General features: G+C 38.8%; 1 protein-coding gene across 4 annotated transcripts in view; it reads right to left on the bottom strand.

The window, feature by feature from the left end:
• Cfap97 (cilia and flagella associated protein 97) overlaps positions 1 to 27422 on the bottom strand; it is a 48758-nt gene that overhangs the window by 14783 nt on the left and 6553 nt on the right. The window contains exons 1-4 of one of the 4 annotated variants that reach the window (XM_031339714.1): positions 24257 to 24553; positions 22896 to 23352; positions 13348 to 14441; positions 2452 to 2720 (exon numbers count right to left, since the gene is read on the bottom strand). In XM_031339714.1, coding sequence (XP_031195574.1) covers positions 2452 to 2720; positions 13348 to 14441; positions 22896 to 23311 — 1779 coding nt within the window. In that variant the 5' untranslated portion in view covers positions 23312 to 23352; positions 24257 to 24553. The other 3 variants (XM_031339715.1, XM_031339717.1, XM_031339716.1) reach the window with 3 other exon arrangements.

Genomic DNA, 27422 nt, shown 5'->3' with positions numbered 1-27422 from the left:
TGTTGTTTTATATCAAACAACTTTTATAATACTAATTTTTATTGTTATAATATTTTATAAATTTTAAAAAATATGACAAAAAAGATATTGTAAATATTGAAGGGGGTCTCTGGGAGGTGTGGGGGTACAAAAGGGAAACAAGAATATGATTTAATTCTATTTACTTAAAATATGTTCTTAAATGTTAACATATTCAGATAAATTGAAATCATGTAACTTTTTTCATCATAATGCAATAAAAGTTTAAAAAAAAAAAAAAGAAAAAAGCTAAGCACATACCTGATGCCTGCAGTGGGAAGGAGGGGCAAGAGGATTAGAAGTTTAAGGCCAGTATGGGTTATACAGTGAGGCCATATCACAAAATAAAAACAAAACAACAACAAAAAAATGAAACACAGAATTACTAGCATATGTCCCAGCAATTTCAGTTTTAAACACTTAAGGAAAATGAAGCAGAGACATGAATAGACAGTTTCATGTCAGTGTTCATCCATAACAACCAAGGCAGAAACTGCCTAGAGTGTCCATCAGCAAACGGAATAATCAAAATGTTATACACTTACAGTGGAATTGTATCCACCTTTAAAAGTTTTGATACAAGAAGCTGGAGAGACCACTTACTAATAAAGAGCACTTGCTGCTCTTGCAGAGGACCTGGGTTTGATTCCCCAGCACCCTCATGCCAGCTAACAATCATCTGTAACCCTAGTTCCAGGGATCCAATGCTCTCTTCTGATTTCTATGGACACCAGGCATGCACATGGTACATACATACATACATACATACATATATACACATACATGCATACATACACACACATATACACACACACACACACACAGGCAAAACACCTATAAGCATATAGAATAAATACATCTCAAATCATTTTTTAAGTTTTGATACATATTACAATATGGATAAATTTTGAAAATATATTAAAGTGAAGTAAGCTAGCTACAATATTACAGGCATCCACTCATATAAAATATCTAAAATCAACAAATTCATACAGAAAGGACCAGAGGGAAATAGGAATGGAGAAATGTTATACTAAAACTCAGTGAACTGTAATCTTGAAGTAAGTATGGCATGCAAAATTATACTTAAAGTTGTTTTTTTTTTAATAATCCAAACCAGATACCCTAACCCTCAATCTGTGCTCTGCTACCTGCTGTCTGACCTCGAGCCGTACTGTGTCCTACTCAGTGTCTCATTTTCTCTCATGCCACCATACCATGTCATACCACATAAAGCATTTGCAAAACAGGAGTAAAATTGTCAATTAAAAGAGGATTCATATCCAAATGGACACATGAAAACAAAAAATAGACAAACTAATGTTTGTGACATAAGTAATTCCACATTTTCACAAAATATGAATCAAATATGGTTAACATGATATATAGAAAGGCTACTGTGCAGCTAGCTCATCACACACAAGACTCATTTCAATTATTTTATTGCTACCTACTCTTGGTACCCTTGGCTATGTGTGAGACTATCTTGGGGATAGCGATGGTAATAAACTCATAGAATCTGTTACCAGGCCATTTTATACAGATGCACACTGGTGATGAAGCATGAGGTCAGTTTTGGAACTGCCTTAACTTCAACAGCTTTAACATTCATTTAAGTTTGACCTTATAAACTTACAGAAGTCTAATTTTAGTTTACAATTCTATTTATTTAAGAGACTACCTAGGTCTGGCTAGGTTTGGCTCAGGTACTTATTTTGGGTAATTATTTAATCCTCTTAGGTTTCAGTTTCTTCATGTCTATGATACTTTTTAAAAATGCCTACCTCAAAGATTTGTCAAGATTCAGTAAGCTAATAATGTGGAGGATATTTAGAAGAAGGCCTAGTAAGAGTTCAATACACAGCGATTACTATGAGCTAAATTTTACTGAAAAGAAAAAGATACACTATAATAGTTTAAATGTGAACATTTTCAAGTCTTGTGTACGCATATATACACACATATATATGCACTTTAAAATATCAAAGTACTTAATTCACAACTATGAATGCAGCACTTATTTCAAGCTGAGTGCCAAATTTGACCTATTCTAGATTATCTTTTAAAAATAGATCATATAGAATTTCCAATATGGTGGGGTGAAGCACAGTCAGTCAGTGACTGAACACATCACAGAGGACACACGCGTCTACTTCTTGGGTACCATCTCCTGTAAGTGTACAGTGATTTAACTGATCTAAGCAGAGAACAGTGAAGCTTCCAGTGTGTTCTTTTAATGACTCCTTAATATATATTCTACCAGCTAACCATGGTAACCATACGTGGTTAATGTCTAGACAGTTTATGCCATGTATATGTGTACTGCATTATATGTCTGTATTGAAAAGTTGGTCCTACAGGGTTTTCTGTCACTTGTGACTTACAAGTCAGTGCACATGCACTTGCGCTGATGACTGCGGATGTGTCACTTACCATATTTTCTCTTTCGATCCTTTGTTGTTCCCTCTGTCTGTTGAGAGCACTATGATACAACTTAGGGGGATGGCCGATCGATCTTCCTGGAATTGTACTTTTGTTTCCTGGTTTTTCAGCCTGTCTTGACAGTTCTTTCAAAAGCCTCTGATTTTCCCGATCAATCTGTCTCACCTCTTCTCTTGTGAAAGAGTAGTTTTTCCTAGGTATTATTGAAGGCTGCTCAAAGTGATGTTTCTGTGGTCCCTTTTTATCTAATTGCAGGAAAGCTACAGAAGGAAGCAAAAGCACCAATGGTAAATAAACAAAGCAGCTATGATGGTCCACGCATCATTCCTAACAGGAGAAACTAAGTTCACAGAAGGCAGGAAATGAGCTAATGACTATTTGTTTAGGAAAAGCTTGGGTGCAGTCTCGAGTTTTATGGTCACTGGGCCCTTTGAGCATAAAAGCTCATGCAAGTGGGTATTCACAGCAGAGTAATCAAGGTGTGTGATACCAGTTCTTAGGCAGGTAATTTACAAAATCCCAGTCTTGCCATGTCTGCTTTGTTTTCTACAGCAGTTTTAATAGTGAAGGACTTTAGGAACTTCTGGGTCTGAGTGCATCAATACAATAATTTCACTGTTCAAAAGAAACAACACATGTCCTTGGCAATGACTGACAGAAGAAATGGCAAAAGTAAATTCAGACCAGTCTAGAATTATCAGAACTTAATCTGAATGTATTATACCATGAATGCCATGGTTTTTTTTTTTTGTTTGTTTGTTTTGTTTTTGTTTTTGGTTTTGGTTTTTCAAGCAGAGTTTCTCTGTGTAGCCCTGGCTGTCCTGGTACTCACTCTGTAGATCAGGCTGGCCTCGAACTCAGAAATTCGTCTGCCTCTGCCTCCCAAGTGCTGGGATTAAAGGCGTGTGCCACCACCGCCCGGGGAATGCCATGTTTTTTTAATTGTAACTTTTTTATTAGATATTTTCTTTATTTACATTTCAAATGTTATTCCCTTTCCTAATATCCCCTCTGAAAACCTCCTATTCCCTCCTCCCTCCCCTGCTCACCTACCCATCCACTCTTGCCTCCCTGCCCTGGTATTCCCATACACTGGGGCATCATGCCTTCACAGGACTAAGGGCCTCTCCTCCAACTGATGTCCGACAAGGTCATCCTCTGCTACATATTTGGCTGGAGCCATAGGTCCCTCCATGTGTACTCTTTAGTTGGTAGTTTAGTGCCATGGGTTTTAAAATTGTGCTAAAGTACTTTGGCAAATGCCAAACTTTCTATTTTGTATTAAGCATAAGCCCAATGAACAGACTATATAAAAGACATTTCTAGCCAAGAAAAAAAAATGCACACAACGATTACCAAATGATTTTGTTGGGGTGGCGATGGGAATTGAACCCAGGGTCTTGTCCATTCTAGGCAAGCATGGTACTACTGAGCTATGTCCTCTGCCTGAAAAGAATTTTAACATCATGCTTAAAAAGTGTTAGAAAATATTTCAGTAAGCATGACTATTACCACACACTTGTAAAAGCTTTTAAAACCACTAAGTTTGGTGAATAGTTCTACTTCAGTATATACTAAAGTAGCAATATATTTATCAGGTTATCACGTGTAGTTTTGTCTTGGTATTATAATATTTTTAAGATTAAAAGGCCCCTACTGTTTTGTGTGTACATGATCCGTGTTCGTCAAGGTGCATGCCTGTGTGCGTTTGGAGAACAGACCAAATCTGTGGAGTTGCCTTTCTTCTTCCACCTTCAGGTTCCAGGGACTGAACTCCAGCTGTCGGCCTCCTGCAGCAAGTACCTGCACACTGCTCAGCCGTGCCTACTGTCACCCCACAGCCCTTACAACAGTGTGTCTTCTGTAAAGTACTTGACTACAAACTATTCCCTTTCACATTGTCTGTCCCACACAGTGCCGTAAAGGCAAGTGGTATTTTTAACCTCTATTTTACAATGAGTTTAATCCTATCACTTGGGCAAATTTAGAAAAGCAGTAATTTTATTTCTTATGTTTGAACCAAAGACCACAAAGGCTACTTAAAATTATAGGAACAATCAAAATAGATAGTAGCTTCCTCTTTAAGAAAAATTACGAAATTAATGGTTGATAATTAATGATAGTTGACAACCACACCGAGTAAATAACAAAACTTGAATGAACGACCATGTTTTAAAAACTACACATACACTACATACATTAAATTACCTCCACACTAATAAACACTTATTTTATAATTTAAAAAAGTTTCTAGGCTAATTTAGCTGTATATGAAATGCTTTAGAATCTCATTCTCAGTGAGATTAAGCTACAGTTCCTAATGATACTTTTTTAAAAAGTAAAATAGGCAACAGTAAAAAAAAAAAAAGAATGTTTAGCTCATCAAACAGATGCCAAAAGCAGCCGTTAAGTTTTCTTTCCTTGAAAACAAGACAATGAAGCAGATGGGTGGAGTGCTCACTCTTGATGGCAGTTATTATTGACATCTAAAGTAACTGTATGCTAACTGGCATCAAATATATAATCAAATTCTTTCACATAAAAACTAAAAATGAGTTAACAAACTTTCTATCTATCTAAACTTAAGCATTTACAAGTGCTGTTGTCTTCTGAATTTTCCTTAGTGATGCAGTGCCACACCAACTGTTCAATCTATTTTAGCCTATGACCACAGAGAGCCACTCTGGCATCATTTCACCCACGTCATGGGGCTCCAGCATTACTTTCATTGCTACTGAATAGAGACGTTTTAGAACTTGTACATGAAGCCACCAACAGCAAGTTCTGAATGTTCTCTGCACCCCTACAGTGTTAGTCCTTTTTAGCAACTCTTCCAGTGGGGCAGAAGGTGAGTGACTGCCAGCACAGCTCGGCTTTGCTTCCTAGCATTTTGCACATCTGACAGGAATGGCGGTGCACATGTGCAGTGTGATCTAATTCTAGCACTGGGAGGTGGAGGAGGAAGAATCAGAAGTTCAAAGCCATTCTCTGCTACATAGTGAGTTCCAGACTAGACTGGAAGACATGAATCTGTCTCAAAACAAATAAAAAATTGTCCTGTATATAGTCATGAGTACTATAGAAAAATCAGCTATAGTTACTTTTAAAGCTGAAATTTTGAAAAAGATTTCTTTTAAAGAGCCCAAATTAACAAGTTATAAGATCTAAATTTATTATTTGCCTTCTTAATTAACAACTTGTTAGATGAGAAATTTTGTGATATTCTTTTGTGTTCCCTTTCTTTGAAATTCTATGGGCTTCTTATAGCTGTGACCAACAAAGTAGAGTCAAAATAAAATATAAATAATTTTCTAAAGACTCATTTTATTTTTAAAATTTTATGTATGGGTGTTATGCCTGCATGTATGCCTGTGTACTACCTTCACGCCTGGTACCCTGGGAGGCCGGAAGAGGGTGTCATGTTCCCTGGAACTGGAGTTAAAGATGGCTGGGAGCTGCTACGCATGTGGTAGGAACTAAAGCCTGGAGCCCTTAAAGGAACAGCCAGTGCTCTTAGCTGCTGAGTCATCTCTCCAGCCCCCAAGACTCATTTTATTCTTATCTACGTGTCTGTGTTTGTCTCTGTGTGTTTGCTGCATGCATGCAGGTGCCCATAAAGTTCAGTAGAGGTGTAACAGCCCTGGAAGTGGAGTTACAGGAGGTAGTGAGCTCCCTGATATTAGAGGTCTAGACCTAGTATGTGAGTTCAAGGCTAGGGGGATCTGTAAACACACACATGCACACACACGAATGCACATACACCGATACAAGTGTTTTTTTTTTATTCTCTCTGGTGAAACTGTTGTCTCTGAAGCTTACTGCTTCCACCTGCTAATCTAGCTTTTAGTCTTGGAAGTTTCTAGCCTCCACACAATCTTATCTAGGCCTAGAAGTTTTCAGCCTCTGAGACTTTCTGTTGAATAAGCTCATTCCTTCCTAGTTCTTTCTGAGCTGAGTGGTTGGTCAACTCAGCTGTTCTGGCTTTTCAAACTCCTCTCCAAGCTGAGGGATTCAAACTGCCTTCCACTGGCCTCTGAGTGAATTTCTCTGCCTGGCCTCATCCTAACTCTGGTGTTCTAATCTTCTGGTTCCTTCTCATTCTGTGAAGGCTCGTTCTGTCTTCAGCTGTGTGTAGCTTGTTCTCTCTCTGCAACCTGTCTCTCTACACCTGTCCCGGGAAAACTGCCTCCTCCTCCTCTTCTCTGCACTGCCCCTCAGGCAGCTTCCCTGTCCTTCTAAGAGTTAGACATATCCTATACTGTCAAATCTTTCTCTGATTCTTCACTTTGTCTGCTATTCAGTTAGACATCACTTTCAAACATGGGTGCTTCCTTCTATAAACTAACTTTATCTTCATTCTTTGGGGTCAAAGCTGTGTCGTAGGGCATATCTATATTCCAGCCAGAGATATTAAACACATGTGCTAAGGGCTGAGTCACAGCACAAGAAACAGTGTGTTGTTTTTTTCAGTAAATAACATAATCTAGGGGTTCACAATTTGATCAAAGACGCTGCACTACACACTCTTGTGCCTGGAGCACAAAGCTATAGATGCCTGATGGTAACTGGAGGTGCCATATGATAGACCACAAACCATTAATAGAAAGCCACATACAGGATTTAAGTCATCTGACGTTGCTGCTTTATACACCTTGAATTTTGTGATAATTTATTATCAGAGCAATAGTAACTACTACAAAATTTAATACAAGGAAATGGAATGCTACTGTAATAAACCCAAAGTCAGTGGCTCTAGGTTTGAAATCTGATGGGCAATTAGAGCTGGAAGACCCTGGGAAAAAACTGTTAATAGGGGCTGGAGAGGTGACTCTGGTTCAGAGTATCTACTGCTTTCACAGGACTAGGGTTTGGTTACCAACATCCATCTGCAGGCTCGCAACTCTCTGCAGTGGTAGTTCCAGGCAATCCAGCACTCTCTTCTGGCCTCCTCTGAGACTTGTACACACGTGTTGCACATATATACACACATGCAAGCAAAGCACTCATATACACAAAAGGGAAAAAGGTTGTCAATGGAGTCTGAGAGAATGAACTATCTGTTTAGCAGCACTGCTTTGGTGACAAGGAAAATCGCGGACTTCCTACTGGTGTATTTGGGCTAAGATATGTAAGCAGGATTTTGAAAATACAATGGCTTGTTATCCATAGTAAAATAGGAGAGAGAAATATGATCTAAAACTGGGCAGTGATCACTTTTCAAACAAAATATAGAGAAAATGTAAGAGACAGAGTTTACAGGGTTCAGAGTTAAACAATTACCCCTCCCTTATCTCCCCCAATAGATGGTATTCAAAGTACTCAAGAGCTTACTCACTGAGGCACACCTGAAGAGTCTTGGCTGAGCCTGGACCTGATTTAGACCCTGGATCTTGAAGTTAAGGTCATCTTTGGAAAAGGGGAATATATTTTGTTTATGGGAGAAAGAACTAGTAGTGAAGAGATTTTTAAAGCTATTTCTATAAATTATTTGACATTTATTCCATTAAAAGTAAGGTACTTGTGTAGTATGCCTCAAACCCTAGGTTTTGTTGGTAGCACAACATAATACTTTGCTTGACAGTGTATGCTTGTAATCCTAACATGCAGGAGATGGAGGCAAAAAGACCAGATAGTCAAAACCATCCTCAGCTACAGCCGGGGTTATATGAGACCCTATGACCTACTTTAAATCTGGGAGGTTTTAATCATTTCTACCAACACTGGGCACAGTGGTACGTGCCGACAATCCCAGTCACTGGACAGCAGAAGCCCAAGGGTTACTACAAGGTCAAAGCTAGCCTAGATTAATATAGCAAGTTTTAGGTCAGTTAAGTCTCATAGCAAGGTTCTATCTGAATGAAACCAAGCAAGCACAAAAGGATGCTAAGTGACTCTAGAAACTAAGTCACAAATGGCTCTGAGGTTTCTATTATTTTTGGAACACTGTGCTTGGAGCCCTGAGTTCATGCAAAAAGTCTAATTTCCCTGAGGCCACCATGGTTGAAGAAGCTAGGCCTATGTAAGGAGACAAGCCCCAGAGACATCAGACGCCTCTCTGGTTAGCAGTCCTAACCAGAGTTCTAATCCTGTTTGTTCCAAGTCCCGGTGACTCACAGTGATTTTTCAGTCCTCCTTGATAGCTTGATCTTCATCAATTTATTGTCTAGTTGTTCTGTGTTTATTAGGCTATAATCAGTATTACACATTTTTATTGTATTTGGCTTCTATATTAATACAAAACCCCCTTTTTTGTCCCCTTTAGTATTTTTCACAATCTGAATTATGTTTTTGTACTAATAGGGTTGATACTTCTATTTCCTCTTTTAAAGGAGGTGTACCCCTTTTTTAAAAAGGATAAAATATGCAGTAATTATTGCTACAGAAAAAATTACCCCAGCACTTGTGGAATAGAAACTATCAAAATAAAAGATAAAAACTATCTTTTTACTGTAGCAAAATAGATAAAATCCAAAATTTACTATCCTAGTTTTAGGAATACAATTCAGTGATATTACAATTCATTCTCCATAATATTGTATGTTGGAAGACTAAAACTCGATCATAAAAAAGCCAACTAAACAAAACACCCAGCAAATCTCTGTCCTCCTTTCACTAGACCTTGGAAATCGAAATTCTGTTTCTATGATTTTGACTAAGACCCGCATAAGTGGAATCACATGATAGTTGTTTTTGTGTGGGTCTGTATTGCATCTACAGCTCTGTGTGTGTGTGTGTGTGTGTGTGTGTGTGTGTGTGTGTGTGTGTGTGTGTGCAGGCTAAAGGTTAATCTGGGGTCTCATTTAATAGGAGCTGTCCATATTAGTTTCTTGAGACAGAGTCTCTCACTAAGACCTGGAGTTGATTGATTTCCTCTAGGCTGGCTGGCCACAGAGCCCGGGAACTTCCCCTCCTCTAGTGCTGGAATTAGTATACCAGTGTACCACGTCTGCCTTCTCTTCAGCCTCTAGTGTTTGTCTTTTCAAGACTTATTTTACTTAGCAGTGTCCTCCAGCTTCAGCCACATTGTAGTATAGACCAGCTCTTTCTTCCTTTTAAGACTGAATAATATTTCTGATTTAACTTTTTAACATAACCACAATGTCTTCTAAGTTAAAATCACTTACTTTATTGCTTGGCCTTTTTCCCTACAGCTTTTATAAAATGCGTCCCCTATTTTTTTCCTTTCCTGAAAGAGGAAGATAAATTTTTTTTCCTAAAAATTCCTCCAAATTTCAGAATACAATCACTACCCCACAATAATAAATTACAGCTCTATTTTCCTAGAAGTTCTTAAACTTTTTGTTTTGGCTCCTTTATAGTCCTAAAGGTTGAGACAACTTAATGTCTCCTTGGGTTACATTTACCAGTATTTATTATGTAAAAACCTAATAGTACAAAACAAGCAAACAAAAAAACCCAACAACCTAAACTACAGACATTTACTTATCCCTCTGTCAGTAACAATAACCAATTCTGTGTCAACATAACATTTCTATAAAGAAGTAGAGCCTGTAAGACAACTGAGTTGGACCCACAGGACATACATGACAGAGGTAATGAAATGAGCACAAATTTTCCTCTGACCTATACACACATGCTATAGCACATACACAATAAATACATAAACAGAATTTAATTTTTTTTTAAATTAAAAATGGGTGTGGAAGAGAGTAACAGCTCTTGGTCATTTTTAAATGCCTCGCTGCTTCTGTACTGTGCTGCCATTGTCCTGGAGGCCCTCGAAGACCCCACTACTGACAATGTAGAAATGTAGGGCTACTTTTCTTAGTTACAATAGCTTTGTCTTCATACATCTCTCTACAGTCATTTAGTTTTGCTTTAAAGAAAAATCAATTTTCAATATTACATTTATCATAAGGATGTGGCCCCTGTTGCCTTGGGCTTGTTTCAGATGCTTGGTCACACTAGGTAACCAAAGTGTTAACTAGGTGTTGGAGGGATTAACAATGTCAACCTGCCAGTAAAGAAGAGATTAACCTGTGGTGCTAGGCAGGACATGCTGGAAGCCAGTCATCTCAACACAGGCCACCTCTTTCTCATGGAAAGCAGTAGGATCTGTTAAGCATTTCCTGTAACCCCTCCATAATATCCACACAGGTATCTTTATAAAAAAAATTATAACCAGTTTCTTCATTTATTAATGCTTCCTTAATTTTACTTTGTCCTCTTCTACTTTTCTTCTCAAAAGTAGATAAAGTTTGAGGCTACATATTTCTAAAATGTCTTTATTTGGCCCTTTTAGAGTCCTTCTAAAGTTAGTCAACTTTATACAGACAAAGTATGAAGTGTATCTTTAATCCAGACTGTTCAAATCCTTAAAAGGTTACCAAAAATATCAGCCCTGTGACATAATCTAGTATCAAAATGTGTTTACTGCTCCTCTTTAAGTTCCTCAATGCCTAGTCAAGGATTTTTAGCTCATGGAGGTTAAATATCCGATTCCAGTCACAGTCTTTGGATATCTGGGAATGGAAATTCTCCAAGTTAACATCCTTGTAGAGTTAACAGGTCGAAATTGTGTAACTGTTTCAAGTTCTCTTAAAATTACATTTGTAATACAAAGCTACATTGATCTATTAGTGAACACCAGATTCTCAATCTAGACTGAACTCAAGAAGCTTATATCAACTACCACACCACACACACACACACACACACACACACACACACACAATCTAGCTCATGGACATGTCAACAACACCAAAAGCCTAAAGCTTTGTGTTTCAATTCCAAGAATTGCATCTGCTTTACTTAGTAAATACCCAATTTAATATTGTTTCAGCATGCTACTGACTATATTAGGATATTTGCTTATACTTTTTTATTAAACTTTTGTATTTAATAAACAACAATCTTTCAAACCACTATTTTACTGTTTGCTACATTCCTTATTATGTGGACATTTGTCTGTTTTAACAATGTATAAATTTTTTGTCAAAACTCATTACAGGAATTGTTAAGTTTTTCTCTTCATCTTAGGTATCTAAGCCAGTGAAAATGTTTACACTAGGAGGATGACACACAATGCGCTGAACTCCCGCTTCAGATGTTTGCTAACAGGATCATTTTCTATTACAAGATTTTTAAACATGTTACAATTCCCTATATTAAGTGGATTTATCTTTCAAGAAAGTGAAGGAAAGCTATGGAACAACTAGAGAAGCCAAAGCAGCATAGAAAAGGCCATCTGGTAGAAAATGAAAGTGATAAGTATGTTATGAGATAAATGCAAAAAAGGCACAGGTGGGGCAGGGCTGGTAACCACCTCTATCATGCACAAGGTTTAGGTGCATGGGGGCAAATACAGAAAAGTTATGAGGATCGAAAAGTTTCATGTTGTCAATTGAGCACGAATAATAATTTTGGAAAACTAAAGATGTACTTTATGTAATAGATTAATAGTTTGAAATGTTTTGAAGACTTCCCTTGGTGGACTACTATTCATGGATTCTAAAAGCAGATATGTTAATTAGCAAAATGTCCCCTTTGTTTCTCTGCCTTAGTTACAAAGCACTATCTGGCTGTGACGGTGTATGACTTTAATTCTAGCCCTCAGAGGACTGAGGCAGGAGGATCATAAAAGCTCAAGGCCAGACTGGGCTACGTAGACCCTGCCTACCTCAACAAGAAAAGGTCAGAAGAATGCTTTACAGCAGGGCTTGCTAGTGTACAAACTGGAGCTTGAGTCTTTGTTTCATAGAGAAAATTTCAACTGTTCAGGAATAAGATGGAGTAGCAATTATTATTCTCACTTAAAAATTAGAAATATATATGGGTTCTCAGTATCTAGCTAAGTTTAAGAAATAGCTTAGTGGTAACAAGGATGCCTTATTTATGTTTAAGCCTTATATCTTTTTGTATGTATGGGTATTTCCTTGTAATGTTTATACATGCACCATGTACAGGCAGTGACTAGCAAGGCCAGAAGGTGTTGGATCTTCTGGAACTGGAGTTACAGATGGCTATGAGCTGCCATGTCTGTGTGGAAACATACCCAGGTCTTCTGGGAAGAGCAGCAAGTGCTCTTAATCACTGAGCCATCTCTCCAAATCCTGAATGCTATTGTATTACCGTATGTGTTGTCATGCACATCTGTGTACATGAAGGAAACAGCATGTTGATCCAGAACTATGAGCCCCTGGCAAGTAGAACTGCCATCAGCACTGGGCTGGGTGAAATGTTTAGCCATCAGGGTTCTAGTTACCATAACAGAGTAGTTGTCTGAATGAGATTTCAGGATGTTCTAGAGGCACACTTAAAGGAACTGAAGTGAAGAAACATGATTGCCTAGTCTACACCTGTTTCTACAGTCCTCCATAGTAGATCTTGGGCCTTGTAACTCCCACCCGCAACTAACTTCAGCAAGAGTCTGATTGGCTTCAGATGTCTCTCCCCATAGCCAATGACTATTTTAGGACTAAAGAGTATAACTAGTGATTTGGGGAAATACAACAAAGTGCAAGCTGTCTGTAGATGTTTCTTTACAAAGGTTCTTGGGCTTTGAGAGCTAGAGGAAGTGTTTTTCTGGACACTGTCATGTCTGAAGGTGAACAGTGGAATTCAATGGAGGTATTTACTGGTAGTTGATGAGTGAAGATAGGACTGCCTCAGAAGACTACAAGGCACTCTGAGTTTGAGAAGAATTGAAAACTAATCTGAAATTTCTAGCCCTAATTGATTTAGTTATCTGACAATTCAAATGATATTCCAAGTGTTTCATGGTATGATGGAATATATCTGGAAAGTTATTAAAGTATCAATCATTTCAAAGCCACTGACCAGAAAAACCCATGCATATGCACAGCACATAATATTTGAGTTTAGTTAATAATATGCAAATTTAATATAGAGAAGTTCAAAAATTACCTTTCAACAGATGATTAAGGTCCATTGTGTCATGTAAGACTTTTTGTTTGGATCTTCGGTCTAGATTTCCATCTATCACTGATGATCTTGGAGGTAAATTCTGCCCGTGCTTTTCTTTTCTTTTGGCTGATTTCAGACATCTTGAGCCATTCTTCAAAGCCTCCACATCCTCATACACTTCCCGGCTCACATTTTCTTGTCTTTTAACCTTTACTTTTTGATCGTGTGATTGGCCTAACTCAAATGACTGGGCAGGGCTGATATCTGGAGTTGACAAAGGAGTTACATCTGTTACACTGTCTTCAGATTCATGATGGTCACCAGTTTTTTGTTTAGTACTGGAAGGCTGCACACTTGATTTTCTTCCTGAAGTACACTTCTGTTTTGGTGACGAGGGGGTTACACTAGAAACACGTTTCTCTGGTGAGCATGAATCAGCTTGATTTTGCCTGTCAGATCCTACATCTGAGCAGTCTGAGTTTGATCTGGAAGATGAGGCGGACAGAGAGGAGGAGGAATACTTCTTACTCACATTTTTTTTTAAGTTATTTGAGGGCTTAGCTGACTTTGACCTCACATACTTCTTCCCATCATCGCTGCTTTCCTCTCCATCTGTGTAGTAATCATCCTCACCTTTTACAAGTTTAGGAATTCTATTTGGAACAGGCAAGTTTAATTTATGTCCTTTTGTGGCATCACACGATTTTTTTGGTCTTGAAGAAGTCAACAATGAGGAACTCCTTGTTTGTGTAGGATCGTTTTCTCCCTGTTGTTCCTTTGAAGACAATTTTGCTTTTCTTTCATTTCCTTTCTGAGTAAGGTAATTTTCCTTTGCTTGTATCCCAAGTTTCAAGTTCACATTTTCTGTGTCATTACCTACTTTCTCTTTAAGGTCATCATTTTGTATTCCAAATTTCAAGTTTACATATTTGGTGTCCTTATTTATTCCTTCCTTAAGGTTATCATCATTTTGCTTGTCAAAAATAGAATTATTTTCACATTTCTTTGCATCTTCAAAATCACTGTCAAAAAAAGAATGGTCCACTTCACCTTCTGAGATATCTCCAAACCTATCCATGATGCCAAAAGTATATCTGAAGAGGGAAAGCACAACTATCAGATCAGAGTAATTTCCAAATACTTTTCATTTGTATTTCTCCCAAATAAGAAATGTTATAGTACAAAAAACAGACAGACAAAACAAAAACTATTAAAAAGTAAACCAAGTTTGTGAAGTCATGATGGAATTCCAGGGGTATCAAGTTATACAATGGTCTCAGAGTTTACAAGTTCACCAGGGCAGACATATCGCAGACAGTAATATCTGAACCCAAAGGAAAGTCTCCTATCTGTACAGTACAATTAGAGTTTAAAAGAAGAAAAAACAAATGGCTAAAAGCCATTTATTGTCAGTATAATAAAATACTAAAATAAAATAAGGAAAGATTTATTTTAGCTCATGATTCGATCCTCCAGTGCCAGAAAGGTGTTCTGAGCAAAGCTATTTAACTCACAGCAGCCAAGAAGCAGAGCAAAAGTGCAAGACAGGCCCTTCAGTGACAATCCCAGCCAGTCATCTACTTCTTCTCATCAAGCCTCATTCTCTAATTCCCACCACTAACCCAATGACTCTATCGCTAGGTTAAAGCCCTAATTTAACTGTCTCTGAAATCTCCTTAGATGCACCGATGTATACTTTGTTAATCTCTCCAAGGTATCTCTCAACCATATCAAACTAATAATCAAGATTAATAATCACCGCTGATATTAAAACATCACAGAATCAGGTAAGCCATTCAATCACCGATTATTCTGGGACAAATAATGGAATCAGTCAGTGAGCTTTGGCATTTTAGTGCTTGTTAACCATCCTATTCTGTTCTTTTACTGCACATACTGAGGAAGAAGCAGAGAGCTGTGACTCCTAGTCAGTCTCCCCCATCCTTTCTCACTGAGCAGCAGAAACCCCAAGATATATAACAGGCAATACAACTAGCTTCCAAACAAATTTCTGAAGGTTTGATCACAAGCTATAACTCAGGAAGTAGTACTGCAGAGAAGTATACATGATTCAATACATTAAAGGGGGTCTTGTATGAGACACATTAACATTGGCAGCAATCTGTCTAAAACCAAAAAATACCATATCATTTAGACACATGAAATTAAACATTAGAAGAAATGGACTCAACTTCTAAACAGTTATTTCTAGTATGGAGTAAGGACATTGTGTTTTGTTATGGACCTTAAATTACTAGACCTACAGGTTTATGCATGTCTACAGTGATTTTAAAAGTTCATGGAAAGTATCTTATTAGCTCACATGATTAGAACTATACTAAAATCATTTCTATAAAGTTATAGCCTTTAGAAGTATTTCCTTAGACCTAAAAACAGTATCATATTATTACAGATAACCTTGATTTCAGGTTTTAGTTTCTAATCTTGCTCTCCATTAAATACAAAAAACCCCAAAAAGCCAAAAAACCAAAAATCAAAAAACCAAAAAACCAAGAAGAAAGGAGCTGAAGAGATGGCTCAATGAGTAAGAGAGCTTATTGCTTTTTCAAAGGTTTGTTTCCTAACACATACATGATGCTTCACATCTTGTAACTTTAGTTCCAGGGAGATCTAACATCCTTTTCTGGCTTCCACAGCACAGGCATATGCACAGCACACATACATACATTCAAACAAAATACCCAGTCACACAAAAAATAAATGAATAAACAATAAAATAATCAATAATAATTATAATAATAATAATCAGCTGGTGTAATTGCTGGAAGCAATGAAAAATAAGTATCTTCTCGAAGCCTCAGACTATTCCCAACAAGCACAGTAATCAAATATGCCTGTAGTAATGGTAGTAAAGCCAGTATGCCCTTCTAAAAATACCTAACATAAGACAGATTAAGGGAAGTTAATGGAAAACTTATTTTGGCTCATGGTCCATCACAAAAGGAAGGATGTGAAGCAGAGCTGTCCATCTCACGCTGGAGACAAAGCAAATAGACAATGGTAGGTCCTTCCCTTCTGCGTGCTATTGGTGCGGTTGCTTTAAGGCAGTGGGATGCAGCCTTCCACATTCACAACAAGTCTCCCTCTTTCAGTCATCTCCAGAAATGCCCTTACAATTACACTCTAGGTACTTATTAACCTGATGGGAGAAGTATTAAAACAGATCATCCCTCAATCTCTCCTGCCCTGCCAGACCACATTCTGCTCTAGTACCAGTACAGACCGGCCTCAACACTGTCCTGGCGGGGTCCTGCTATTCTCTTCCAGCTAGCAAGATCATCTCGCTTACATACAACACTCCACAATCAGTCATCTAGCGCCTAGTTACCCGGTAGAAACATGACTCTTAAGGCTTAATTATCCAATCAGGTTTATATATCAATAAGATCACAATTTACAAGATGCCAATACAATTTCAGAGCCAAATGATAAAAATAATGCTTTAACCCAATTATTCTAACCTTGTGAAAACCTTAGCTACTTGTGGCTGTTTAAAATCACTAGGGGTCTGGATCAGCTGCCTGTTCTGCTTCCATGTTGATTTTTCCTGCTTCTCCTCTGACCTCCCTCACTCCTAAACTTTTAGCTCTGCCTCCCTATTCCTGTCCAATCACAGACCTGTCACTGCCCTAATGTGATTGGACAGAGAAAATGCTGCAACATTAACCCAGTCAAATACTCAGGGTTGACCATCTCAAAGTTTAAAATGCCTGACACTGTACAAATTAAAAAACAAAATATATATATAAATGAAAGTTTCTGCAAGAGCTCCTAAGTCAGGCTGGAAAGATGTCTCAGTGGTTAAGAGCATCGACTGCTCTTCCAGAGGTCCTGAGTTCAATTCCCAGCAACCACATGGTGGCTCACAACCATCTGTAATGGAATCCGATGCCCTCTTCTGGTGTGTCTGAAGACAGCTATAGTGTACTCATGTGCATAAAATAAATAAATAAGTAAATCTTTAAAAAAAAAAAAGAACTCCTAAGTCCATGATAACATTCCAAGGAGACATACGTTGAAGAACAGGTACACTAACATTTGCATAATTAATGCGCAGCCAACAAAGCAAGACCATGCTTACTGTGTTTAAATAAGTTCAGCACAGTAAATTAGGCACTAGAAGATTATGTAATGTTATATCCTACAGAAGCCAGGACACATTGCATAAATTTTTATTTATTGCTAAGTGGCCCAATAGCCCAAAGGAAGACATGAAAATAAGTATGGATATAATTTAAGAGTAATGAAACTTTTATCAATAACAATGTAAGAGTTAGTATGTATTCACACATTTTTATCACCAAAGTAACTTTTTCTGTTTTTAAGGTCTTGAAGCCTTCCTACATATTAGAAATAAATTTTGATTTTTGCTTTGTTGAGACATAATCTCACTATGTAGCCTTGGCTAGTCTGAATCTTGCTATGTAGACCAGGCAGGCCTCAAACTCAGAGATTGGCCTGCCTTGGCCTTAGGAAGCTGGGATTAAAGGCATGCACTACCATGAAGAGCTAGACATGAATTCATTTACTTATTTATAATTTGCAGTGTTGAGGATTAAGCCCAAAGAATAATTAAACCCAAGACCAGGCATACTAGATAAGCTCTCTACCACTGAGCGACACTCCCTGCCCTTAGACTTGTGAAATATTGCCTGAACCTATCTTTGAATGCTGACTAACTAATCTGACTAAACATGTAATTTTATAAGAAAGTGTTTAGGATAGTTTCCTTGCTAGACTTATAGGCATAATTTGTTAGATATTTGAAATACTTAAACATGAAATAGAACTTAAAACTATTATAATGACAAGCAGGTTCACAAATATCATATGTAATGTCCAGAAATTTTAGTATTTTATAAGCTAGGTAAAGATTAATAAAAGTACAAATTATTTAAAAATTTAGCACAAACCTAGATTCAAACGGATGCACACATCATTGAGAAGCATTATGGTATGAAATTCATACCTCTATTAAAATTCAAGATGTTAGTTTCAAGCTGTTAGCATAGATTAATGCCTTCTTTCAAATTAAAAATCTGAAGTGTCAGAGGGGGACTGAGACTATAATTTAGAGGTAGAGATCTTGATCCCTAGCAAACAAAGAGATGGAGTCCCCTCAGACAGTGTAACTTTGGCTATCACATTATCTGTATAGATATTAAAAGTCTACTCTCAAGTTATTTATAAAACTAAAATTTAATTTTTAAAAGAATTCTCTTTATTTCTTATCAAAACAATTAACAACAAATGTAGGTTATATATATGTTATCTTTTTAAATATATTTTTCATTGGGACTCCGAAGCACTCACACTGTCCTTTTCCAGAAAGAGGGTAAATTTTTACATTACTTTTATTCAAAGACCAGGGTACCTGTCACAAAGGAAGCATGGAATCGAATGGAGACTTTTCCATTTACAAACACATTTAAACTTATCAGTACAGAACTCCTACTGTTGCTTCAAAGTTAACTTTATGAATAGTAAGTTCTTGCAGAAGAAGTCGGGTGATCCCAGCAAGTATTTTAAATAAATTTCAATGACTTGATATTTCAGTTCAAACTAGAGAATTAATGTCTTCTTTACTACAAATATGATGTCTATGACCTGCAGTGCAGAGTTGTCTGCTAAAATCTCTGTACAAGGCATGGGAACATTAGCACCAGCAGACAAACAGAAAAAGCATCGTGTGTGTGTGTGTGTGTGTGTGTGTGTGTGTGTGTGTGTGTATGAGTGTGCAGTGCAGCAGGACCTGTCAGGAGCTAGAGTTACAGGCTGTTGTGAGATGGACCACAGTGGATGCTGGGAACCTAACTTGGGGCTTCTACAAGATCAGTTCAGGGTATTAACTGAGAGAATCAGGGATTCTCTCCAGTATCTGAAATATTTTTTAAAACACATTTGATAATTTGTTTTCAGAGACCTAAAAGAGCAATAAACTCTCTGAGTCACTTCATTTGTAGACATTTATAAGGATAAAAACATAAAAGGTAGAAATGAGAGAAATCACAGAATTATTTGTAATGGATAAAAACCACATACAGTAAAATTATTATTTCATTAAAGCATTTAGAGCAAAGGCTTAACCAGCTACTGTTTAGGGCCCAATGTGGTGTGTTATGTTTATGCAGATGAAGTTTTACTGGAATACAGTCTACTCATGGGTTTAGGGATTGCCTAACATAGCTTTCACATAACAACTAAGAGACTCAACAGACTTGACCAAAGATGAAAATCCTTATTATGTAGTTTACCTGAAGTTTGTTATAGTTAATATATGGGGATGAAAAAGATACATCTATAGTTCTCTGTACTGGACTAAGAACAACATACAGTTTTAAATAAGTTGAGGGAGACAAAAGTTGACTTGCTAGAAGAGATGCCAACTGCATTTTAACATTTCCCATTGCAATGACAACTACACTGTACAATATAAGTGAAAATATGCTTCATGTATGAAAAAGGGTAAACTAAATAAGGCATACCCAATCATAAAGCTTGGATTCACATTTTCTGGTTGTGTGATCATGTACAAGAATGTATATATTAAGCTCTGTAACAGCAACGAGTTACAAACATCCTCTACTAATGTCTAAGAAGAAATGGATAAGTAAAATATCAGTAAGATCAGATAAAAAGGATACATAGAGATCTATAAAGAAATAGTGTTGAATTAAAAATCAGGACTAAATGAGCAACAGTAAAACAACAGGAAGCTATGCTGTAGTGTTCAGTAGGCACACATATAAAGAAAGTCATAGTGATAGGTAGGAAGAGCATACATTAAAAATCTAGGAGAATAAATGCATGAAGAAAAGGAGGGGATATAACTGAGGGGATAAAACCAGTTAGGGAAGGATCCCAGAATATTACTGACATTATTCTAGCAACTCACATTTAAAAAGCCAAAATTTGCACTGAGTGGCAGGCACCCTTATAACCCAATCAGCTCCCCCTCCTTAAATGTTTTTTTGTTTTGTTTTTGTTTTCGTACGATAATTTACCTTTGAACACAATAAAGACCAGGAATACAGTTGGCTGTTTCCCTCCTCTATCATTTTTGGTTAATAACTTTGCAATTAAAATGGTTTTTATGTTTCCTTAAATTTCAAAAGAACAGTTTCAAAGCACAACCTATTGTAGTATAATAAAGCACACATCATAACCCAATGTAAGATAAACTCAGTAGGTCATGCTAACCTTTAAAACACAGAAGTATAAAAATTGAAGTGTATGATACATTTTAAGTAATGCTTCATGACATTTATTTCTATCCTTATTCTGTATGGTGGGCCTTGATATAAAACCTGTTTCTTACTGGGGCTTCTCATCCATGAGTTTGAAATGTCATTGATCTATAAAAATTCAAAATTGTTACTAAATGGCAATATAAGAGAACTGGATGGAAATTTAAATTGAGTGATACTGGAGGTTCAAGTGTTAAGGGCAGTATTATCTCGTCTAGGACACCTACTTCCCAAATGGATAGATCTGGCACTAAAGAAACCTAAAAAACCACTGTACTAGCTCTAAAGTAATTTTCTTGAAATTGAAGAATTTCATACTATACAAAAAAAATCACTAAATTATGAGATCGATTGCAGAATCTTAATCATAAACAAAAAAACATTTTAGGACCACTGAGATCACTGGATCATTAATGGTGCTTGCCACCAAACCTGCCAACCTGTTTGATTCCTGGGACCTACAGGATGGAAAGGGAGAACTAAGTCCTCCAGGTTTTCCCAACCTCCACAAATAATGAATGTGTATACCCCCAATAAGTTTATTAAGGAAGAAGAACAATCATCATCATAACAGAAGTTATTAATGGTTTGCTCAGAACCGGTCTATCTTTACTAACAGATGTGACATCTTACTGAGGTGTGTGTTTTATTGAGAAGTAGGTTGGTTGAGATAGAAAAACTTAAAATAGCTTCAGTGCTCCATCCTGGGGGAGAAGAGGGCACAGGTGCATGTAAACCTGGGGCTAAGGTGGTGGATCTTTAAGGACTTGCTGGCCAGTTAGTCTACTTGGTGAGTTCCAGGACAAACAAGGCCATTTCTCCAAAGAAATGGTGAATGGCACTGGCTAAGAGACACCTGAAACTGTACTGTGGCCTTCTACACTGATTCTGTCTTGTCTAATTAGTTTCCAGAGGCCCGACAGCAGAACCAGAAGAGAATAGATTTGTCTTAAACTTTGCCTACAGCAGTCTCCTCACTAGACTGGCTAGAGTTAGCATGTGCTTATAAGGCAACTACAAGTGAAGCTGAATTAAGAGATAACCTGAGCTCTGGAGAAAAATGAAGAGAGGAGAGGATGGGGTGAGGAGGAGGTCTAACCACTCTTACCAGACTGGGCTATCCAGATGTCTCGTTCACCTATACATCCAGTGTCTAAAAAATGACCTACAACAGTTAGGTAAACGTTTAAAGAATGTTTATCACACAAAGAGGTCTGGAGACTTAAGGCTCAGCCCAGGTTCTTGCTCGTTGCTTCCTATGTAAACAGAGTAAAACCATCAAGTTTCCAGCGTATTTTGATATCTTTCGTTTCTCCTTATGGAAGTTGGCCCACTGCCTAGTATAAATCAAATTTCTGGAGTTATATTCAGAATTTCTACCGGGCAAAGGTGGCTGTACGCATATAAACTTAATTTCCAGGAAAACTTATTTGACAACCTCCGATACCGATTCTTTTGCTAAAATCCACATAGAGGTTGCTACTATTCAACTTACATTCGGGAATAGGCAAGAAAAATTGTAGTTTTATAGGATCGTTAAGATCGTCTTATAACACACTGCTCAAGGCGGATCCAGACAGGTTTCTGTCAGAGCTACCTGGGAGTTACCGGGATAGTGATGTTTTAGCTCATGCAGAGCTGGCAGTAGAAATAACAGTGCTTTCACAACACACCAAAAAGAATACACAAATCACCTGCCATCAAAAACGACATTTTGTACATTTGAGATAGTCCTTATCTGTCGATATGTACACGATAGGGCCCTAGATTAGGCATACAGAAATCTTGGCTCAAACTGAACACCCGTGTTTTTTTGTTTTCGTTTTTTGTTTTGTTTTGTTTTGTTTTTTCAGGAATCTGAGGCTTCGTCCACGACCCCATTCAGTACCCTCTTCACACTCTGGGACATAGCAGTCAAAGACAGTTCGTCAGACCTGTGGGTTCGGGTTCAAGCGGCCGGCGAGGGGCAGCAGTGGGCTGGAACTCCGACTCCGCGCCTCCCCTCGCGTCCTGCGGGCCGGGCTACCGTTTTTTTGTTTTTTTTTTTTTTTTTAAATAGCGGTTACCACGTCGCCCTCCGGGCTGGCGAGGCCGAGGTGGCGGCGCCTAGGGCTGAGGACAGCCTGTTGTGTCCTCCCTACCGTGGAGGTTCGGTGGTACCCACCCCGAGTGCCCACTCCGTCGGGCACCGACCGAGCCGGGGAAACGGACCCCGAACGCAGCGGAGGGCGTCTCGCCCGCCGGACACGGACCGGATGCGGAAGCCCGTGAGCCGCTCACCTGGGAACTCTGGCCGCTCCCGACTCTCGAGCCGCGCCGAGCGTTCGGGTTCTCGCTCGCTCTGCGCACGCGCAGTCACACTTCCACCTTTCTCCCTCCCCCGCGGTAGAGAGGAACCGAGACTCGCGCACGCGCGAGCGTGGGCGGAAGCTCCCCAGGACAGACTCGGCGGAAGGGGAAAGGCGGGGCGATCGCAGAGCCGCGTCTCCGCTGAAGACGGTGCGGGCGGCGCTCCTGTAGTCCATAGTTCCGAGAGACCCCGTCACAGTGATCAGGCCTGCGCTGTAGGGGCGACAGCTTCTCGGCAGGGCCTCGCGAGGGCTTGGAGGCTGGTAAAAGGGAGACCACCAGGTCCTCCCTGCTGTCCAGGGCATCACCTGCTCGCAGACCCACGACGCTGCGGTAGGTCTGGACATCTTGGGATGGTTTCCTACAAAGACGCTGTAATCTTGTAATTCTGTAACAAGACGACAATAATAAAAAATGGAGGGCGACTGTGTGTTTGTTCGATTTTTATTTCAGCAAAGCGCTGTTCACACAAACCAGTCTTGGTGGCGGATGCCTTTCATCTCTGCACTTAGGAGAAGAGGGAAAGGGATCTCTGTGTTCAAGGTCAGCCTGGTCTACATAGTGACTTTCAGGCCAGTCAGGGCTACATCGTGAGGCCCGTGTCAAAGGGGGAAAAAAAGTTAAAATTCAAGCATAGTTAATATGCACCAGGGACAGGTAACTTAAGAAGGATGGCCCTCCTGATGATGGAGGTCCACTTTAAGCAATCTAAAAATGATCTCTACAGACTGCTAGGTGCCTTAATTTCTTGTTGACACATCGTAGGGTCAGGAATGGTACTGCATTCCTGATCTTTATCCTCTAATCACCACAGTATAAGAATATGTTACTTTATATGGCACAGGAATATAACTGATGCGATTAAATTTATATTATCATTGTGTAATCAATCACTATAAATCCCTATAAAAAGAGAGAGGCTAAAGCTTCCAAGTCAGTTAGTTGTAGGAGCTGTAACGCAAAATAGTTGAGTGATGTGTGGAAGAGTCAGTGAGTCAAAGAATGCTTGCAGTTCTGGAAAGCTGAAAAGAGGGAAGAAATTGGTTCTACCCTGAAAGAACTCAAATCTGCCTTGATTTTCAATTTCTGACCTCCACAGCTCCTAATCCAAATCAATGAGTTGTTTTATACATCTAACTTTGTAGTAGTTTGTTACAGCCGTAATAAGTTCTTAGCACTTACATAAAAGTACAAAGGAAGCAAGCACAGACTAATCCTAGTCTACCACTGTATTGCTTTTTTAGAGCCATGGCAGAATATCTAACACAAAGAGGAAAGATGTGTTGACTCACAGTTTGAGAGGGTTCAGTCCTTCATGGCACTACAGAACAGCAGTTCATGTAATTGTAAGGCTGGAGAATCAGGCCAACAGGAAGATGCCAGGGCAAGATATAACTCTAGAAATACCTCTAGTGACCTCCTTCCACCTAGGCCCCACCTCCTCCCTTTCACCACCTGCTAATAATGCCAGCATATTATGAATCCATCAAGGATCACTCCATTGATGAGATCAGAGCCCACATGATGTCTCTGGAAATGCCCTCACAGACATACCCAGAGGTGAGCTTCACTAAATGTCTAGGTGTTTCTAATCAAATGTGTGTGTGTGATCACAACCATGGCCATCAGACTCAAGAAAGAACTCTTATTGTGAACAATATATATATTTTGTGGTCCTTATTACTAACAAAGAGAAACTTTTTTTTTCCATTTTGTTGCGTCAAAGAAAGTATTTTGCTTAATTTTAACTAATGAAAAATTATTTTGTCACTGATTTCCAGGGTAGATATAAAGTATTTGAGTAGCCATTTCTCCAAAGAAGATACAAATAGCCAACAGCACAAGAAAACATAGGAACTTCACTAAGTATGATGGTTTGAATGAAAATAGCCTCTATATGCCCATATATTTGAATACGTAGTCCCCAGTTGGTGGAACTGTTTGGGAAGGACAAGGAGGTGTGACACTAGGAGTGAGCTTTGGCAAAGGTCTCAAAAGACTTCTACCTCTCTGCCTCCTGCTTGTGGATTTAGAAGAGCGTTGTCATTTGTTCCTGCTGCCATGCCATGTCTTTGCTCTGCCATCATGGTCTATGACCCTCTGAAACTGGGAACCCAACTAAATGCTCTATTTTATAAGTTGCCTTGGCCATGGTGCTTTGACACAGCAATAAAAAAAGTCACTAAGACACTACTCATTAAGGAAATGCATGTCAAAGTCAGTGAAGGCCTGTGAGATGATCATGTCTGGTAGGCAAATGTGCTTACCAGGAGATTAGAATTATATCCCAGAACACAAGAAAACATCCAGGGCTAGGGGGACAGCTCAACTAGTACAAAGTACTTCCAAAGCCAACCTGACAACCTGAATTTGATTTCTAGATTCCACAGTGGAAGGATAGAACTGGCCAAACTCTCACAACTTTTCTGTGACACACCTGTGCCCACAGAGTTGCCCTAGAACCACACAACCTCACTGTGGTACACCTGTACCCCGCACATCAAGCATACAAAATCAGACAATGAGGTCCATTTTAGTCCCACTAGGAGAGTTACCATTTTAAAAATAGCTCTTGCAAAAACTAAAAATAGACACCGAGATGGACAAGACTCAAAAGAAATTGGGAACCTTTTGCACAGTTGATACGTAAGACAGGAAGATAGGAAAGTCTATGGTATTTCCTTGAAAATAGTAAATAGAATTATATAAACTAGAAATTCCATTTCAGGATAGATGCCCAAAAGAATTCAAAGCGGTGTCTTGGATATTTATATATTCAGATTCATAATTTTATTATTTTGATACTCAAAATATAAAACAACTCAAGTCTATGAACATAAAATGTTGATACAGGCACTTGCATACATGCAGTGGAATTTTGCCCAATCACAAAAAGGAACGAAATCCTAATACACAAAAGTTTAAGAAATGATGCTAAATGAAAAAAGCTAGTCAGAAGAGACAAATACACGATTCCATTTCTAAGAGGCTTAGAATGATGTAATTCATGGACACAAGTCAGAGTGAGTGTGAAGTGGCTCTGGGGAGGAGAGGGTGGTAAGTTGTTTGATGGCAGAGCTTCTATACACTTGCCTGATAAGTTTTGGAGATGGATAGTGTAAGTTCTTTGGCAGAGTATAGAGTGACGTGCTAGAGAAAATTCTGGAAATGGATAATGATAATTACATAATATGAATGTATTTACTACTACACTGTGAAAATGGTTACTATGGTAAATTTTCAGTTTTGTGTATTACAATAAAAGCAATTGACTTTTAATAACGATTCTCTTGGAAGATTTCTTTTTCAGTCTTGGTTCATTATTATTTGTCCTTCAGGCTGTTACAACAAATCCTATAGAGTATCTTCTCTCACAGTTCTGGAGAAAGGAAGGTCAGTTCAAGGTGCCAGCAGGTAAGACACCTTGATTCCTGTTCAGAGATGGCTTCTTCTTTGTGTCAGTGTAAGAGTCAAGGTAGGGGTTTTGTCTTTGAAACTTTAATTATTTTCAAACCTTATTTTTAATGATGGTTCTTAAATACTTTAACCTTCCTTTAGCCCACCACCCACCAGAGGTGGTGGAGAAGAAAGGATATGGGGGAAGTGGACTTGTTTAGAAACGGTTCTTGGCAGCAAATCCCGTCCATGTTGTCTGGAAATGGGCAGTTCAGTTCGCAGCTTAGCAGCAGCAGCTCGATCTACTTGCAAGCACCTCATGGAAATACCAGGTCAGCAACAGCGGTAGTGGTACCTAGCAGAGAGCCAGGCCTCAGCCTTCGCATGAGTTAGCAGGAGAGACCAGTAGGAATACCAGGAAAATTTCTTCACTGTGCCTCTCTCAGCGAAAAGATCAATGAAGACATGAGACCCACAAGCATTGCACAGCTAGCTCTATATTCAAGCGTAGCTCAGCCTCTGTTACTGTCCAGCGAGTCTTATTTATACTCTCCAAACACAACCTGTCCCCCACGGGTCTTGCACCAGCACGTCTTGCCTGAACACGTACATCTGTCTCAGCTGACATCACTCTGCCAATCAGCCCGAGTCTGTGGACGTGGCAAGAAACTACAGCACACCACCAGACTTTTTTTTGGTGCATTTCTCTCTATGGAGTCCAAACAAATGCAGCTCCACAATGTAAGGCAGGCCAATACATGTGTGTTGTTAGCAAAGAATCCTTCATCACACATCCTTTCACGTGCTCGCTTTAGCAGAACATCGTCTCACCCATGTCTGCTTCAGTGAAACATTCCTTCATGTGTCTGCCTTAGTTCTCCACCTGTGTCCACTTCAGGACAACATTTCTCCATGTGTTTGCCCCAACAAAACACCTTCCAACACAACTGACTCTCCAAAGAACCCTAAGTTTCCAGTTCATGTCTTCTCCCCTTTCTTGAGGCAGGGTTTCATGGAGCTTAGGCTCCCTTCAAACTCACTGTGTAGCTGAGGATGGCCTTG

This window comes from Mastomys coucha, unplaced genomic scaffold (genome assembly GCF_008632895.1).
Source record: "Mastomys coucha isolate ucsf_1 unplaced genomic scaffold, UCSF_Mcou_1 pScaffold22, whole genome shotgun sequence".
Lineage (NCBI taxonomy): Eukaryota > Metazoa > Chordata > Mammalia > Rodentia > Muridae > Mastomys > Mastomys coucha.
This window is presented reverse-complemented; position numbering and strand designations above follow the sequence as displayed.